Consider the following 20391-nt stretch of genomic DNA (forward strand, 5'->3'; position numbering starts at 1 on the left):
CAAACATGGGCCATGAAATACACTGTCCCCTAGGGGCGGGAGGGTGAAACAAAATCTTGTTTCTAAGGGCTCATGCCGGCCGGGCCCATGCTGCAATGCATGGGCACCGACCGTAGGGCCACCGTATGCGGACGCAGGACCGATTCACTTGAATGGGGTCCGCGATCCGTATCGCAAAAAAGCAGTGAATGCACTACTTTTTTGCGGTGCAGAGGCACAGACAGAAAACACACGGAAGCACTCCGCGGGCTTCCTATCCGTGCCTCTGTTCCGCACCACACCTCCTGGATTGTGGATTCAAGGGAATGGGTTCGTGACACGGTGTGCGCATGGCCGGTGGCCGTATATTGCAGACCCACTGTTTGCGGGCCTCAATACAAGTCCGGCCGGCACACATTCGTGTGCATGAGCCCTAATCCTGGACGATCCCTTAAACTCCTATGGGGGTTGAAAAGCTAGAATTGCCAATTTTACATAACGTAACAGTAAACCTGTGACTTAAAAAGTCCTCCAGAGGGTCTAGTACAAAAGTCCATGTCAATACTACAATTTTATTTTTTTTAAATAAGATATACTAATGCACTATTTACCATTTGCTTTTATACTATACCATGAGATAAAGTGGAGTAATTGGGTACCAGGTCTTCAGGTCTCCTATCTAAGAGCAGTATAGAATGGAGGAGGGGATGGGGAGATTGGGTAATATATATATTTTTTTATAATAATAATAAAAAAATAAAAAAAGTTATATGCTGTCAGGATTCATAGAACAAGCCTCTCAGTCCTGCTTCCCCAGCCCACATAGTGTGATCTATACCTCTGTATTTAAATCAATACAGGAAAAACCCATCAATCAATGGGTGTGGACAGGGGAAGCAGGACTCTCTGGCTTTTTTAGGAGTCCAGGCAGCATATAAAACAGGTTTTGTACATGCAAATGCTAAATCAAACGACAGAAAGCATCTCGCCCTCTATTCTATGTTGCCATCAGATAGAAGACCTACCATGTCAACAATAAGGCTACCTTCACACAACCGTATGTGTTTTGCGGTCCGCAAATTACGGATCCGCAAAAAAAAAAAAAAGACGTTCCGTATGGCATCCGTTTTTTTGGAGGATCCATTATAACAATGCCTATCTTTGTCAGCAAATCGGACAAGAATAGGACATGTTTTATCTTTTTTGCGGGGCTACGGAACGGACATACGGATGCGGATAGCACACAGCATTTTTTGAGGACCCATTGAAATGAATGGGTCTGCATCCTATCCTCAAAAAAGAACAAAAAACCTAATGGACACGGAAACAAAATACGTTCCTGTGAATGTAGCCTAAGACAGTAAGTTACAGTATGCACAGCTGTGTTCGATATACCTGTGTATGTCTATAATACAAGGTTTACATAGATCTCATATTTTTATATTTTGTAAAATGTTCCAGTAACTCTTTTTTTTTAATCATAAATGTCTTCCAGTATGTGTTTGAGATGTGCTTGTGTTTGGGGATGAGAATCTTGGTAGATTTAGTTAAGGGGTAAGTGAAGTCTGAGAGGTTTCATATGTCCATCATGGAAATAGGAGGTAGATGGGCTCTAGCTATTCATGCTAAATAACCTTAATACAGAAATCTAAGCGGGCTTTAATGGACATGAAGTTTTTACAAACTACAAAATGACTCAAACAAGGGAAATGGTGCATCCTGTCTTCATAAACACCTCATGTTCAATTACTACTAAGTTAGAATAGGGATTGACAACCCCTACCCTGAGGCCATTTAGCAGGTCATTCATTTTATTTAATACTCTACAGCCACCGCTTAAGACTAGAGAGAGCAGAGGTAAAGGTTCGGAGAGCAGGGTGCGTTCCTCTATAAGACATCAGTAGAGACCCTGCTTCTGCTTTGTATCCAGAATCACGAAGCTCCCTTGATATCTCTTCAACGTTCCACCTGGAATCCTCCGATGCAGCCAGCAAATGGTTAATCAGATGCGAGTAGTAGATGGTACCAATGCAGTTTACCAGCAATTTGGCATCCAAAAGCAGAGAAAGGATTTCGGAGTCACAGTTTGAGTCAGTGACCTACAGAAAAAAAAAAAAAGCCATGTGAAAATGGAAGATTGCACATTTTCTGCTTTGTGTAGCACGATCTTCTGAAAGGAACAAGACAAAGCCCGGGAACAAAAGTGAGCTATTTATAGTAGCAAATCTCATCTTCTCTTGTGGGTAAGAGCATCCCATTGCTAAAATGTAACACAGCAGGCAGATAACATGGTAAAAATAACCAAATTACTTAAAAAAATCACAGTATAGGTAAAATGCTTCATGGGAACAATACATAAGACATCAGGCTTGATTCATCCCCACTTGGTTCAACTTTCTATCCAAGATAAAATAAAAATACTACAAAAATAAGCCTTGACATGGTCAAATTTACATACTTTCAACATCTATAGGGTGTCCTATATGACAACTTCCTCGTCACATACATCTCGTTCCCATCTGGTATAATCACAAGAGAGGGCATATCAGTGCTCCGCTCCTTCTGTAATCATCATGACCATGATAGGAATGGATACAAATGATCTTACTCCTGTCCAAAATTATTATTCACATAAAGGATGGGGGGCGCAATCTCAGGGTTGAAATAGAAGTCTTAGGGGGCATTAACTTGATCGTATCTATTTTGCGGATGAACTTCTTTGTTAGAAATGCAATGTGTTCTAATTTTTTTGAGGGGCCACGGAACGGACATACGGTTGTTTACAGCAAACATTGTGCTTTTCGCATCTTTTGTGGCTCAATTGAACCAAATGGGTCCGCATTCCGAAAATACAGTCATGTGAATGGACCCTTAGAATAAGACCCAAATCGAACTTTTAACTAGTGCTGTGGAGTTGAAAAGCCAAACTTCCACCCTCCCATTCTGATTTCAGCCCCCATCTCTGTTTTTTAATAAATAAGGACAAATAACATAGATTCATACGATTAATATTTCTAACAGACATTTAAAACAGTATATTAAATATTTCAAATTTTTAAGAATGCTTTCAAAAATAGAAATGTTATTGGTTAAAATTTAAATCTATTCTGCGGCAGGACAATGGCCCAAAAAATACAGGCCATTGTCCTGGAAGTTATGATATGACCTCAGAGCCCTGATCTCAACATCATCAAGTCTGTCTGGGATTACATGAAGAGTCAAAAGGATTTGAGCAAGCCTACATCCACAGAAGATAGAACAACCTCCTTGCAAAGTTCCTTCAAAAACCGTGTGAGAGTGTACCTAGAAGAACTGATGCAGTTTTGAAGGCAAAGGAAAGGGTTGTCACACCGAATATTGATTGGATTTAGATTTCTCTTTTGTTCATTCACTTTGCGTTTGTTAACTGATAAAAATAAACTATTAACAAGTATATTTTTGAAAGCCCACACTTACCTAAAACATTTGCACAGTACTCTTCATTTTGAGCAGTTGTTTGGACGATGGCTATGACAGGGCAGTTAATGTACAAGGTTACAGTCTGTTTAGAAAGGATCGTCAAAACCGGAGAGGGGGAGGGGTCTGCCTTTATGTAAAGTTCTGTCTAAAGCCCACACTCCGTAAAGATATAAGTGAGGGCCATGAACATGTGGAGTCACTGTGGGTAGAGATACATGGAGCTAAAAACAACAATAAATTACTAATAGGAGTTTACTATAAACCACCTAATATACCAGAGTCCACAGAAAATCTACTACTAAACGAGAAAGACGAGGCGGCAAATCATAATGAGGTGGTTATTATGGGGGACTTCAACTACCCAGATATAGACTGGGAAACTGAAACCTGTACATCTCATAAAGGAAACAGGTTCTTGGCAATAACCAAAGACAATTACCTCTCCCAACTGGTTCACGACCCGACTAGAGTGACGGCCATATTGGACTTAGTATTAACCAATAGGCCTGACAGAACAACAGACGTGCAGGTTGGGGGACACCTGGGAAATAGTGACCATAAAGTAATAACCTGCCAATTATCATTCAAAAGAGCGTTTCTACAGGGAGAAACAAAAATACCAAACTTCAAAAAAGCTAAAATTAGCCAACTAAGAGAGGCCATAGGCACATGCACTTTATTTACCCGCTTAAACCACTTGAATAGGTATATATATATATATATGTGTTTAGGGACCCACATTGAGGGGTTATTTCTCCTCTTTTTTGCTTATATATAAGCTTGCACTTGCACTTTATATTTGACGAGATCATGTATATTCCCATCAATAGTGGGCATCCCTTTAACATATATTTTACATGGTAACTTTGCCTTATTCAGATATATCCCTACCCGGGTCACTTCTGTCTTTTTACCATTTTTTGTACTCTACCAGCTCTCCCAGGATTGTGCTGCACTTCGTGCATTTGTCTGTCATCTCCATGTATGCTTTTAATTATGTACCCAATAAAACAATATTTTTATAGTTCATCAGCTTTCAGTGTTCTTTTGTAGGTTTTCTATTTAGTTTCTGAGTTAAGCTCTTTTGAGGGGCCTTTACTGCGGCTTTACGCCATTCTCTTTGTGTAATCTACTTCTGTACTAACTAACTGGGACAAAGTAAAAAAAAAAAATACAGCCACAAAATGGGATATCTTTAAAAACATCCTAAAATCTCATTGTGAGAGGTACATACCGTATGGGAATAAAAGGTTAAGGAACAAAAAGAAACCAATGTGGATAAATAGAACTGTAAAGAAAGCAATAAATTATAAAAAGAAAGCATATAAATCACTAAAACAGGAGGGTAGCACAGAAGCACTGAAAAACTATAAGGAAAAAAATAGAACATGTAAAAAACTAATAAAAGCAGCCAAACTAGAGACCGAGAGATTAATTGCCAAAGAGAGTAAAACTAACCCTAAAATGTTCTTCAATTATATAAATGTTAAAAAGTATAAATCTGAAGGTGTCGGCCCTTTAAAGAGTAATGAGGGGGGAGTCGCAGAGAGCGACGAGGAGAAAGCAAAGCTGTTAAATATTTTTTTCTCCAATGTATTCACTGAGGAAAATAAACTGTCAGATGATATGCAGAAAGTAAAAATAAATTCCCCATTAAAAGTGTCCTGTCTGACCCAGGAAGAAGTACATCAGCGACTTAAAAAGATTAAAATAGACAAATCGCCAGGACCGGATGGCATACACCCCCGTATCCTAAGGGAATTAAGTAATGTCATAGCCAGACTCTTATTTCTGATATTTGCGTACTCTATACTGACAGGGAATGTCCCACAGGATTGGCGCATGGCAAATGTGGTGCCAATATTCAAAAAGGGTCCAAAAACAGAGCCTGGAAACTATAGGCCGGTAAGTTTAACATCTGTTGTGGGTAAACTGTTTGAAGGTTTTCTGAGAGATGCTATCTTAGAGCATTTCAACGGAAATAAGAAAATAACGCCATCTCAGCATGGCTTCATGAGGGATCGGGCATGCCAAACTAATTTAATCAGTTTCTATGAGGAGGTAAGTTCTAGACTTGACAGTGGCGAATCAATGGATGTCGTATATCTGGACTTCTCCAAAGCATTAAAAAGGTTAGTATATAAAATGAGAATGCTCGGACTGGGAGAAAACGTCTGTATGTGGGTAAGTAACTGGCTCAATGATAGAAAACAGAGGGTGGTTATTAACGGTACACACTCAGATTGGGTCACTGTCACTAGTGGGGTACCTCAGGGGTCAGTATTGGGCCCTATTCTATTCAATATATTTATTAATGATCTTGTAGAAGGCTTGCATAGTAAAATATAAATTTTCGCAGATGACACTAAACCGTGTAAAGTAATTTACACTGAAGAGGACAGTATACTACTACAGAGGGATCTGGATAGATTGGAGGCTTGGGCAGATAAGTGGCAGATGAGGTTTAACACTGAGAAATGTAAAGTTATGCACATGGGAAGGAATAATGCAAGTCACCCGTACATACTAAATGATAAAACACTCGATAACACTGACATGGAAAAGGACATCTAGGAATTTTAATAAACAGCAAACTAAGCTGCAAAAACCAGTGTCAGGCAGCTGCTGCCAAGGCCAATAAGATAATGGGTTGCATCAGAAGGGGCATAGATGCCCGTGATAAGAACATAGTCCTACTACTTTACAAATCGCTAGTCAAACCACACATGGAGTACTGTGTACAGTTCTGGGCTCCTGTAAACAAGGCAGACACAGCAGAGCTGGAGAGGGTTCAGAGGAGGACAACTAAAGTAATAACTGGAATGGGGCAACTACAGTACCCTGAAAGATTATCAAACTTAGGGTTATTCACTTTATAAAAAAGACGACTGAGGGGAGATCTAATTAATATGTATAAATATATCAGGGGTCAATACAGAGATCTATCCCACCATCTATTTATCCCCAGGACTGTGACGAGGGGACATCCTCTGCGTCTGGAGGAAAGAAGGTTTGTACACAAACATAGAAGAGGATTCTTTACGGTAAGAGCAGTGAGACTATGGAACTCTCTGCCTGAGGAGGTGGTGATGGTAAATACAATAAAGGAATTCAAGAGGGGCCTGGATGTATTTCTGGAGTGTAATAATATTACAGGCTATAGCTACTAGAGAGGGGTCATTGATCCAGGGAGTTATTCTGATTGCCTGATTGGAGTCGGGAAGGAATTTTTTATTCCCCTAAAGTGGGGAAAATTGGCTTCTACCTCACAGTTTTTTTTTTTTGCCTTCCTCTGGATCAACTTGCTGGTTAACAGGCCGAACTGGATGGACAAATGTCTTTTTTCGGCCTTATGTACTATGTTACCAGCTTAAAAAAATAGCTGAACTACGGGTTTGGAGCTTATGTCGGAATCTGATACAGTCATACACGAAACATGATGGGAGTATAGGGTTCCTCAGAGTGTTATTCCTATCTTATAAAGTGATGGCGTACAGCTAGTAAATGTGCTGCAGCTCCTTGCATATTTACTGACTGGGAGCACAGGAATGCTGCAGTAAATCACCGCTGTGGACCCTATCATAATAATATAAGTACCAGGGGGCTGAAGAAAAAGTAACTTTACAGAGAAAATAGAAGGTGGTAAGAGCAAAGCTAAAAATTCTCCTCACTGGTGAATCTTCTATTGCAATATTCTGCTCATATTCATTTCCTTGTGCTTATAGGGAACCTGTCATCAACTTTATGCTACCCATACTAACAGCAGAATAAAGTAGGGACAAGTGAGTTGATTTCAGTGATCTGTCATTTAAAAGTTAAAAGGAAATGGTTGCCGAGAACCATCACCACAATCGTTGCAGACTGGGCCTGGAAAAGAGTCACGGCCACCTGAGAAGAGTCATGGTTAAAGATGAATTCCTGCTCTCCTGCCCACCTGCTGATGATTGACAGTCTTCTACCTAGTTTTCTCCCTATCTCTCTAGGAGAGAACTGCCAACCATCAGCAGATGGGCAGGAGAGCAGGAGATTATGGATAACCAGGACTCTTCTCAGGTAGATTTGACTCTTTTCAGGGCCTGGGCTGCAATGATTATGATGCTGGTTCTCGGCAACCACTTACTTTTAGCTCATGAGTGACACACCGCTGAAATCAGCATTTCTGTCACTATTTTATGCTGCCCTCAGTGAGGTCAGCATAAAGTTCATGACAGATTCCCTTTAAAGAATAGCAGCTACATATTCCGCAGCTCTGTACCAAGATTGTCACCATATTAGCCCCTGTCCCCATTGGGGCTCCCCACCTAATATTTCTATCTCTCACTCTAGGTCAATTTCAGTGTGTGTTTTTGGAGAGTGTGAAATAAGCTGAGAAATTTTTAGCATACATCTAGAGCAGGATTTACGACACTCCAAATTTACAAAGGTCCATGCGCCAGAATAGTAAATTTGTCTAACATTAAGACTACAATTCGTATTCTTAGACAGTGTAAAGTTCGACACTATTAGTAAATTTGCCCCACTTTCTTTGCTCGGGTTTGAACCATGGGCCACCATGCTGCCATATAAGACAATGGTGCTCTAGTATGGGTCTGTATTTTAGCCACCAATATTTGGTACTGGGTAGAAGAGATCAGCTGGTCGTTATACCCTCGGAGAATCCACACTCAAGAAGATTTTTAATATATGCATTATAGCAGGAACTACCTGTATCTATTATGTATTTGAACCTGGTACAAAGCCCTGCAGTTACCATTCAGAAGAGTCTTCTATTTTTAGTGATGTCTTCAGGCGTCATGGTTTTCTCTAATGTGCACAACTTGTAAGCTGCCCTACTTTATCATTCGCGGGTTGAAAGGCAAAACATTAGGAAAATGACTGTTTGGTGGCTTAACATATAGGGATTGTACCCCAAGGTGCTTTCAAAGACTTTTGTCATTTGCCTCCTTGTCTCTCGCAGGATATTGTAAGAAAATAAATAAGCCTAGTAATTACCATTTATTTCCAAAAACGGATTAATTCCTTCACAAACTCCTAAGGGTTCCTGATATTAGGTTTTTAATGCATTTTGTTTGCAAATGTTTTGAAAGTAAGATTTTAATAACATGCAAATTGTCCAAAAATAATACAAAGTACAAACCCACAGGTTGACAACATTACTAAAAGTTTTCTTAGCTCTTTATGACTTATTTTTATTATTTATGGCAAAAGCTATAAATTTCATATATTTTTTTTTAAAGCTTATGCTCTGGAAGCTTCTGTTGGATTCGGGGCTTGAAATGCGTGGGTAAAAAGGCCTCCCACGGGTATAATGAATCTTCTGGACACAGTAATACAGGAGGAAAGCTCTGTATAATTCAGTGATACTTATTATTAAGCCAGTTTTATAGCATAAGTATAGCAGGAACATCTTTGGTGATAAATATAGCTAAACTGCTAAGTATACAGCACCATTGAGGTAACAGGGAAAAGGATTTGCTCTAGTTACATTTAACATGAATCTAAAACACAATACAAGACAAATAAGGTCGTAGAAAATGAAAATCTTTATTTGAAATAAATTGAATGGAAGCATCATGTGTACAGGAACCTAGACGGATAATGATCTGTCAGGATCTATTTTCTCCCACCTAGGGCTGCAGTAAACGATTATTTTAGCAATCAAGTATTCTACCGATTATTTTTACGATTAATTAGTACTCTAATAAGAAAAAATTAATTAATAGACTCTTTTCCTTCATAAAAATTCATCAGACCCCCTGCCATCAGTCCCCAACACAGTTCGATCACCCCTGCGATCAGCCCAAGTGCATCAGTTCCCCCCAGTGCCATCAGCTCCGTTCCCCCTAGTGCCATCAACTTCCCCCCGTGCCATCTGCTCCGTCCCCCCAGTGCCTTCAGCTCTCCCCCACCCCAGTGCCATCAGCTCTCCTCCACCCCAGTGCCATCAGCTCTCCCCCACCCCAGTGCCATCAGCTCTTCCCCACATTAGTACCATCAGCTCTTCCCCACCCCAGTGCCATCAACTTCCCCCCGTGCCATCAGCTCCGTTCCCCCAGTGCCATCAGCTCTCCCCCACCCCAGTGCCATCACCTCTCATCCACCCCGGTGCCTTCAGCTCTCCCCATACAGTGCCATCAGCTCCACTCTCCCTTGTGTCATTGTCTCTCCCGCCTTGTGCCATCATCCCTAGCAGTTCTAGCACAGAAATGAATGGGGTCGCAGCGTAACTCGCACGTGTGCCACAACCACGACCCCAGAAATTCCAGATCTTACTTCCACTCCAGCACTGCTACAGTGCCATCCTTGGGCATGACAGCTGATCCCTTAGCTATACACATCAGCCCAAACCCCTGTCCAGTGCACAGCCTGGTGCCGTGCAATACCTCCCGCAATGTGACTTATATGCCACTTCTCTCAGCGCCAGTCAGTTCCACTGACTTCAATGGTCCCCATCTCCGTTGCATTGAGAACGGTCCTAGAATTCACAGGATGCCACTTTAATACATAAAAGATAAATGAACTAGAAAGCTAGACCCGGCTTTCACCGCCCCGGCCGCCTCCATCGGTGCGATTTGTCAGCGTCAATCCGACTCATGATCCCGCCCATTTCTCGCAGTGGCGACTCTGATTGGCCCTCCCCAAGTCTATCACTTTCAAGGAGGCCTGGCCACAACACGCATCCCATTCCACAGTGACCTGCCCATGACTTGTCACTCTTTCACAAGCCACACCCAAACAGCGGCATACAGCCACCAATGACCCGCCCACTTCCTTGTCATTCCAACAAGGTGAGTATTTGGAGCGCATTGTGGGCCATGGGGAGACCATGGAGCGGGAGTAATAGCAATTTTTGCATCGAGGATTTTTTTGTGTCGAGTTACTCGATTTAATCGAGTACTCGTTGCAGCCCTACTCCCATCCATCAACTTTAAATGGGTTCAGCAGGTATATATCAAGGTTCCCTTTATTTTTTATTTTTCTTCACTGGTTACTATAGCATGCCATGCTTAGTTAGTATAATCATTAGGGATTTGCATAAAAGTTCGTTTGAATACTGTACGGAGCAGTTTTTTTTACAGTAGAAAGCAATTTATGAAGTTAGAACGTGAAGTCTCGCGAAACTTCACAAAGTAATAACTTCGGCTCATGAGAGCCAATACATTTGAATACTGTATGGAGCGCTCGCTCGGTACAGTATTCAAACGAGTTTTATGCGAATCAACTTCGGATGTTTCACAACTCAAAGCTGACAGAAAACAAGTGTGAATATAGTAATAAATCGCATGAAGTGACCTCATTATGATCTCATTTTCCATGTAAATTTTGCACACGTGATACTATGCATTTCTTGGATATTTACCGTAGGCCATGAAAAAGGTCCTGAAACGTTGGCTGTGTAAGCTGTGTGGAATATTTCCTTTTAGTCTTTTGCTGGATTTACCAATAAATAAATAAAAATGTCCACATCACAAAATTGGATTACATTTTTATGCTGTGGTTTCTAGCTTTATGTTCAATGAGACATCATCTCACTCAAAGACGTGTTTTGCAGCTCAGTGAGAAAAGAGAAAACTCACTGAGATGTTCCAACATGGTTCAGGAGGTCTCAACTGGCCCCAAAATTATAAGGCACTTTAATATAAAGAAATATTCTTACATTTTGTCCAAAATCTTGAACCGTAAAAGGTTAACAAGAATATATGTGGAAGTGAGACAGAAAACAAGATGAACCGTTCTGGTGGAACAGTGGAGTCAGTTGAAATACGTTTGGGATAAAGCCTCTGTCTTACATGACTGAAGGCTTCTTCTGAGGTTTCTGAATTACAATCTAAAACAAGCACAAGTTATAAATAAATGTGGATTTTATGGATCTGCGAGTATACAGCAGGAAATGGTGATTTTCCTCACATCTTTGAGATAGATCAGTGTCCTGAGATGAGCAAACCAAGGCAGATCTTCAAAAATTACACGGAACACTAAGCAGCGATGACAAGTGCAATGTGCAAATGGAGAGAAACAGGCTTGGAGCATCCATACATATGCAAAACTGTGCCTACAATATATGGATTTACAGATGATTGTGTAGACACTTGTATACACGCATGGAATGCAAACAGGATACAGTACTAACCCCAGGAGGAGATTCTACCATCTGTAATGGAGGAGAGAGGTGACAGAACTGCACTGGAGTGTCACGTTAACTGCACACAATCTCCATGGCTCATGTGCCACATTTCAATTACGTGTTTCAGTGGTTGTTCAAGGAGAGGTGGATTAGCTGCCTGGAACAACTAGACAAAATATTATCAGCTATTTCACAGCCTTAGCTGAGGACTTATTTCTGTATAGAATATCTTTTTGTAAGCCCGCATGAACGTGTTCTCAACCAAGAGATTTCAATTAGACATTATGGGATGCTCCTTTCTATTAGGGCTGTTCCCTATTTCTAGAGACATTTGGCTTCAAGGTCACAGTATGGTTGGGTGTCAGGAGAACATTCCAGGAAAACATAGCCGATGATCATGTACTAACCTTGCAAGTAGACCTCCAAACAAAGTGAAATATTGTATTTTTCGCCCTATAAGACGCACTTTTTTTCCATTATGGAAGCGTTCATTAGTACAGGTGGAACAGGGTATTATTAATATATCATTAGAATATAATGTTATTAATGCTATGCAGCTTTAATAGCATTATATCCTAATGATATATGTTAGGTAACAGCACAGCACGGCAGGAAGCAAAGAATCTGGATCTCAGGAGCGGCGGCATATGAGCAGGAGAGGTAAGATGATTCCCCCCCCCCCCCCCCCTGATCTGAGGTCTGATTAACATGGGGGTCTGATCTGAGGTCTGATTGGGGGTCTTGTCTGATAAACATTGGGGGGGGGGGGGGGTCTGATCTGAAGTCTGATTGAAGGTCTTCTAAATATTGGGGATCTGATCTGAGGTCTGATTGGGGTGTCTATTTCTATTGAAAAATATATTTTTCTTATTTTACTCCTCTAAAACCTAGGTGCATCTTATAGGGTGAAAAATACTGTAAATGAGCATTTGCAAATCTGCTGTGACTGCAATGTAAATGCAAATTGCATTCATCCGACTTTTACTATACCGTATGAATGTGGGGTTCTTAGTGCACAAATTGACCAAACTGCATGAGCCCAGCTACAACAGTGATCTCATACAGTTGGGTCCTTACACTGCCTCACTCTCTTGAGTCTATGCCTCCAAAATTAAGCAGCTTTACACTAATTAAAAAAAAAAACATGGACAGGAAGGAGGAGAGCCTAACCAAGATGGGAGCATACCCCAATTGTGAGAGAGAGAAATCAACCTAGCATTCATGCCTGGTGCAACTTCTATAGTGTGAAAATCCACTACAGACGTTTACACCATGTAATCCTATGGGTGAAATTTGCAACACATAAATGGTTTAAATTTCTGCATGGAGTTCTTCAGTTGTGGAAAGTGTTTCTGCAGCATTTTATACATGTTTTGGGATGCAGGATTTCATCACAGACTTCAATGCTATTAAAAGACAAAATCCACCACAAAATCTGCAACAGTAATTCTATTGTGGCTTTGGCTGTGGGAATACTGTTGTAGATTGTGTAGTGTATTCTGAGGGCTTGCTCACACAGTGGTTTTGGATGCAAAGTCTACCAGAAAACCACCTCCCATTGTTTTCAATGACAGTCCGCTCTGTCATCCACACGACCGCATATAATTTCCGTGCAGATTTTAAGACTGTGTCAAGAAGGGACAAGCACAGGAACCACCATTAACTGCGGTGAATGTCCACAAGTGGATTACCTTGATTCTATGGGGCTAAAGCCGTGGACGGGCCCTCTCTTTTTTAAGTGCAAAAATGAACCATGTGAACATAACTTTAGTCAGCACCTCCCAACACAAAGCTGCAGCAGCACAGTGAGAGCTAAGAGACGTGGACTGAATATAGGGAGTATTATAAATTGTGTTACTACTGTATTATTACACTTATGTGAGGTTCATTGCAGTTACAGAGTGTTGCTGTAGCTTTTGTCTTTGCTTTTAGCTTATTTGCAAGTCATTAGAAGATGCCTGCGTTGAGAGATGGATGGTGAACTGGAAAATATACAGTAGTTATCCATTTACAAATCCCAAAGCAGGGTTATGCTACATGATTTTATGTATTTATAATTTATTTTATGAACTTATATAGCGCTACTACAGTGGGGAAAATAAGTATTTGATGCACTGGCGATTTTGCATGTTTTCCCACCTACAAAGAATGGAGAGCTCTGTAATTTTAATCATAGGTACATTTCAACTGTGAGACAATCTAAAAAAAATAATCCAGAAATGATTTTTAAATAACTAATTAGCATTTTATTGCATGAAATAAGTATTTGATACAATAGAAAAACAGAACTTAAAGGGGTTGTCCGGGTTCAGAGCTGACCCTGGACATACCCTTATTTTCACCCATCTCATGCTCCGATGCACTCCCTTGCCCTGCCCTAGATCACGCAGGGCACGGACTCTTTTGTTTATTGTAACACACTGCCGAGCGGAAGCTTCCACCCGGCAGTGTGTTCGGTGACGTCACCGGCTCTGATGGGCGGGCTTTAGCGCTGCCCTAGCCGTTTTACAGGCTAGGGCAGCGCTAAAGCCCGCCCATCAGTGCCGGTGACGTCACCGGGCTTCCTGGCAGCCCAATGGAGAGCCCCGGTACGTCCCCGGGACTCATAAAAATGCCTTTGCCCTGCTCGATTTAGTGCAGGGCAAAGGAGAGCATTGGAGTATGAACTGCTCTGATGCTCAAGTCAGGGGGGCTGCCTGGGTGAAAATGGGGATATGTCTGGGTTCAGCTCTGAACCCGGACAACCCCTTTAATATTTGGTACACAAACCTTTGTTTGCAATTACAGAGGTTAGACATTTCCTGTAGTTCTTGACTAAGTTTGCACACAATGCAGCAGGGATTTTGGCCCACTCCTCCATACAGATCTTCTCCAGATTTTTCAGGTTTCGGGGCTGTCGCTGGGCGATATTGAGTTTCAGCTCCCTCCAAAGATTTTCGCTTGGGTTCAGGTAGGTAGACTGGCTAGGCCACTTCTGGACCTTCAAATGCTTCTTATGGAGCCACTTCTTAGTTGCCCTGGCTGTGTGTTTGAGGTCATTGTCATGCTGGAAGACCCAGCCAGGACCCATCTTCAATGATATTACTGAGGGAAGGAGGTTGTTGGCCAAAATCTTGTGATACATCCATCCTCCCTTCAATACAGTGCAGTCGTCCTGTCCCCTTTGCAGAAAAGCACCCCCAAAGTATGATGTTTCCATTGCTATGCTTTACAATTGGGATGGTTTTGGGGTTGTACTCATCCTTCTTCCTCCAAACACGGCGAGTGCAGTTGATACCAAAAAGTTCTACTTTGGTCTCATCTGACCACATGACCTTCTCCCGTGCCTCCTCTGGATCATCCAGATGGTCACTGGTGAACTTCAAACGGGCCTGGACACGTGCTGGCGTGAGCAGAGGGACCTTGTGCACCCTGCAGGATTTTAATCTATGACAGCGTAGTGTATTACTAATGGTAATCTTTGAGATTGTGGTCCCAGCTCTCTTCAGGTCATTGACCAGGTCCTCCCGTGTAATTCTGGGCTGATTTCTCACCTTTCTCAGAATTATCCTTACACCACGAGGCGAGATCTTGCATGGAGCACCAGACCGAAAAAGATTGACATTTATCTTGTGTTTCTTCCATTTTCTAATCATTGCGCCAACAGCTGTTGCCTTCTCACCAAGCTGCTTGCCTTTTGTCCTGTAGCCCATCCCAGCCTCGTGCAGGTCTACAATTTTGTCCCTGGTCTTGGCCATGGTGGAGAGGTTGGAGTGTGATTGATTGAGTGTGTGGACAGGTGTCTTTTATACAGGTAATGAGTTCAAACAGGTGCAATTAATACAGGTAATGAGTGCAGAGTAGGAGGGCTTCTTTAAAAAAAAAAACTAACAGGTCTGTAAGAGCCATAATTCATGCTGGTTGGTAGGTGATCAAATACTTATTTCATGCAATAATTATTTAAAAATCATTCTGGATTATTATTTTTTTGATTCTGTCTCTCACAGTTGAAGTGTACCAAGGATAAAAATTACAGAGCTCTCGATTCTTTGTAGGTGGGAAAACATGCAAAATCGCCAGTGTATCAAATACTTATTTTCCCCACTGTATATTCCACAGTGTATAGTGCTGCTATATTCCGCAGCGCTTTATAGACATTAGCATCAACCTGTCCCCAATGGGGATCACAATCTAAGTTCCTTATCAGTATGTCTAAGTGTGGGAGGAAACCGGAGTACCCGCAGGAAACCCAAACAAACACAGGGAGAACATACAAACTCCATGCAGATGTTGTCCTTGGTCTCAGATTCGAACCTAGGACCCCAGCGCTGCAAGGCACAAGTGCCAACCATTGAACCACCATGCTGCCTAATTTTGATTCGGTATTACAGTGTAATTGCATGGTGCACTTTTTTAGTTTATTATTTTGTGTTTTACTATTTTTACACTATATATATACACACACACACACACACACACACACACACATATATATATATCTATACACACTCTTTTACAGTATTCAAGACAGATATGTTATGATCAGTCATGATACAGAATGACCCATTTCATCCATATGACAGCATGCTATGCTACATTGCCGACCCATGGTAGACCATTTTCATTGGAAAAGAAGTTGGCTGTGTTCAATATTTTTGTCGGATGAAAGATCTTTTGTTCAAAGAAAGATTGCTTGAACAAAACAATCTTTCTTTGGAATAATGTTCCCAGAAAGAGCTTTCATCCATCGCCCGGTTTCACTTCATGTTTAGGCAGTTTGAACAACTGTAATGGCCAATGTGGACTAAAATGTGTATGGTCGTGTCGGAGAAATATTTGTTCAACCATCAACCTACTTCTATCTAATGTGTATGACAAGTTATGGGTCTTCAACACAGTGAAAGCCAGATATCCCTCCAGGGAAGGAAAACCAAGCAAAGGGGTGTCCTCTGACAGATGATGTCAGGTGAGACCTGGATCGGGCAAAATGAATATTGTCGCCCGATCCTTTTGTTCTCAGGGGAGATCAGCCACCGCCAGAACGGTCTGACAGCGGGCCGGACACGGGAGAGAAAGAACAATTGTTTGGCTGACACCTATTGAGCGTCCCAAAGCCATAATTTACCAGATGATTGTTTGTTCAACTGCTGTTCAACCGTCAACCAATTTCTATCTAATGTATAAAAATAAAAGCTCCTGGGCAGCACCACCAAACCGAGGTGAAGACTGAGTGCCAGCGGTTAAGGTGGCGGTCCTGCCACCCGTACATACAGCAAGGAATAAAGGATACCGCGGAACCTCCAATAAAGTGACATGTGAGTTGGTGAATAAAGCACATGTCACTTTATTGGAGGTGCCGCGGTATCCTTTATTCCTTAATGTATATAGTCAGCTTTAGAAGCGGACACCAGAGCCCTTCGTGACAATGCTCACAACTTAGTGATACAGACATACTGTACATACCCGCGATATCTGGGGAAGTTGCACACTCTGCAGTGGTATTTGCAAGATTGTTCAATTATTAAAGCATTTCTAACAAAGGGAAGGAGCACAGAGTGAATTCAGCTGCAGGAATGAGGAGCTGTCAGGCTGGGAAACTCTACAAAGCAGAGCGGGAGCACTCACTAGGAGATAAAAATGCAGGCAGATCTGTCAGAGGCTGCAATAGGAGCTAATGAAAGAGCCAGACACAGAAAATCCACGCAACATCAAAACCCCAGCGCTGCGTTAGCTACCCAGCCAAGAAAGACGAAACCTCATTTCAAAGAATTTTTTCCACATCTATGTACGTAGGGCAACACAGCAATGTGGAAATTACTGTGACTCAGGCCTAGCATCCAGCCTTAACCCTTTAAAGATGCCGTCTACTTTGGTACTTACAGAGTTTGTCCAGCCTTTTGCCCTTTTTTAACCTTACCCAAATCACCTGCCTCTCCATTTTGGATCCATTTAGCGATCATCCGATACCTGGCCTGTAAATTTCCAGACGGGGTCACATTTGCTGCTGTGACATTTTCCCAATGGGCACTTTACCCAGCAGTGACATGCTGCATGGGGGCACTTCACCGCTGAGGCCAGTCATTGGTTGCAGAGGCGCAAGTGACCTTGTCCAAAAGTTTACTGGCCAGTTACTGGAAGATCGCTCAATGGATCCTGGGAGCCAAAACGGAGTGAAAAGGGGCAGATGAGTATGGTTTTTCACACTGCTGCAGACAATTAATAAAGGGGACTCAGCTAGGGCTGAGCTACAGTACCAAGAACAGCCGCTATACAATGTACGGCGCTATGCTTGGAAAGCTGCCTGGAGCCTGCATCATTCACCGGAGCTCCCTGAAACAGCTGATCGCCTGGGATGTTGGGACTCGGACCACCACCAATGTGATAATGAAGACCTATCCTGAGGATAGGTCCTCATTATCAATTCCTTGGTAACCCCTTTAAGGCTCCAGCAAATTATAATTTTTTTCTCTGCTTTTCAAACATAGCTGTATCAACATAACCATTTTTCAGAGCTGTGTTTTGTTTTTTTTTCTTTATTGTTGGTATACACCTTAACTTTTGCTAATTTTTTATTCCATTTTTATTTATTTTTTGCGGGGGGGAGGTGACACAAAATTGACAATTGTGGCATTGTTTTTTAATGATGTTCACTATGTAGATTAATAGATTGGGTCGTTATCGAAGAAGTGATACCAATTATGTTTTTTTTAATCACATATATGTGAAATGGGAAGGGGGTTTTGAATTTTAGCCTTTCAAATATTTTTTGAAAAACTTTATTTTATAAACTTTTTTTTAGTCTCCTTAGGGGACTTGAACTCTCAATCTTTTGACCACAGGCAGGATGTAATAGCAGCTGGGATGTGGCAGGCCTGGGGGATTTCAGAAGGCCACCGGCTGACATGATAACTACTCGGCACCCCGCGATTGTGGCCTTGTATTTTGCAGGATGAGTCATTTTTTTAAATAAACTTTCTGGGTGCATATAAATTACTGCTGCTTTATTCTGCATGTTTTTTGCATGCCGTTCACAGTGAGGTTTAAATGTCATGTTAACCTCATTACTATTGTAGTATGTAGAATTCATACATTACCCCTACTAAACACCATATAATGTAGAACTCACACAGTACCCATACTAAATACCATATAATGTAGAACTCACACAGTACCCATACTAAATACCATATAATGTAGAACTCATACAGTACCCCTACTAAATACCATATGATGTAGAACTCATACAGTACCCCTACTAAACAACATATAATGTAGAGCTCATACAGTACCCCTACTAAATACCATATAATGTAGAACTCATACAGTACCCCTACTAAATACCATATAATGTAGAGCTCATACAGTACCCCTACTAAATACCATATAATGTAGAACTCATATAGTACCCCTACTAAATACCATATAATGTAGAACTCATACAGTACCCCTACTAAATACCATATAATGTAGAGCTCATACAGTACCCCTACTAAATACCATATAATGTAGAACTCATACAGTACCCCTACTAAATACCATATAATGTAGAGCTCATACAGTACCCCTACTAAATACCATATAATGTAGAGCTCATACAGTACCCCTACTAAATACCATATAATGTAGAACTCATACAGTACCCCTACTAAACACCATTAATGTAGAGCTCATACAGTACCCCTACTAAACAACATATAATATAGAGCTCACACAGTACCCCTACTAAATACCATATAATGTAGAACTCACACAGTACCCCTACTAAATACCATATAATGTAGAGCTCATACAGTACCCCTACTAAATACCATATAATGTAGAGCTCATACAGTACCCCTACTAAATACCATATAATGTAGAGCTCATACAGTACCCCTACTAAATACCATATAATGTAGAGCTCATACAGTACCCCTACTAAATACCATATAATGTAGAACTCATACAGTACCCCGACTAAACAACATATAATATAGAGCTCACACAGTACCCCTACTAAATACCATATAATGTAGAACTCACACAGTACCCCTACTAAATACCATATAATGTAGAACTCATACAGTACCCCTACTAAACACCATTAATGTAGAGCTCATACAGTACCCCTACTAAACACCATATAATGTAGAACTCATACAGTACCCCTACTAAATACCATATAATGTAGAACTCACACAGTACCCCTACTAAATACCATATAATGTAGAACTCATACAGTACCCCTACTAAATACCATATAATGTAGAACACATACAGTACCCCTACTAAATACCATATAATGTAGAACTCACACAGTACTAAATACCATATAATGTAGAGCTCATACAGTACCCCTACTAAATACCATATAATGTAGAGCTCATACAGTACCCCTACTAAATACCATATAATGTAGAACTCATACAGTACCCCGACTAAACAACATATAATATAGAGCTCACACAGTACCCCTACTAAATACCATATAATGTAGAACTCACACAGTACCCCTACTAAATACCATATAATGTAGAACTCATACAGTACCCCTACTAAACACCATTAATGTAGAGCTCATACAGTACCCCTACTAAACACCATATAATGTAGAACTCATACAGTACCCCTACTAAATACCATATAATGTAGAACTCACACAGTACCCCTACTAAATACCATATAATGTAGAGCTCATACAGTACCCCTACTAAATACCATATAATGTAGAGCTCATACAGTACCCCTACTAAACACCATTAATGTAGAGCTCATACAGTACCCCTACTAAATACCATATAATGTAGAGCTCATACAGTACCCCTACTAAACAACATATAATATAGAGCTCACACAGTACCCCTACTAAA

At 41.1% G+C, this 20391-nt stretch overlaps 1 protein-coding gene across 1 annotated transcript in view; it reads right to left on the reverse strand.

The window, feature by feature from the left end:
* Window positions 1–1231: 1231 nt before the first annotated feature.
* The window catches only part of NBAS (NBAS subunit of NRZ tethering complex), a 708772-nt gene continuing 689612 nt past the window's right edge, over window positions 1232–20391 (reverse strand). Inside the window, exon 52 of the mRNA XM_040427340.1 lies at window positions 1232–2078. Within this exon, the coding sequence (XP_040283274.1) occupies window positions 1803–2078 (276 nt within the window). The 3' untranslated portion in view covers window positions 1232–1802. The remainder of the gene's footprint in view (window positions 2079–20391) is intronic.

Source organism: Bufo bufo, chromosome 4, assembly GCF_905171765.1.
Source record: "Bufo bufo chromosome 4, aBufBuf1.1, whole genome shotgun sequence".
Classification (NCBI taxonomy): Eukaryota; Metazoa; Chordata; class Amphibia; order Anura; family Bufonidae; genus Bufo; species Bufo bufo.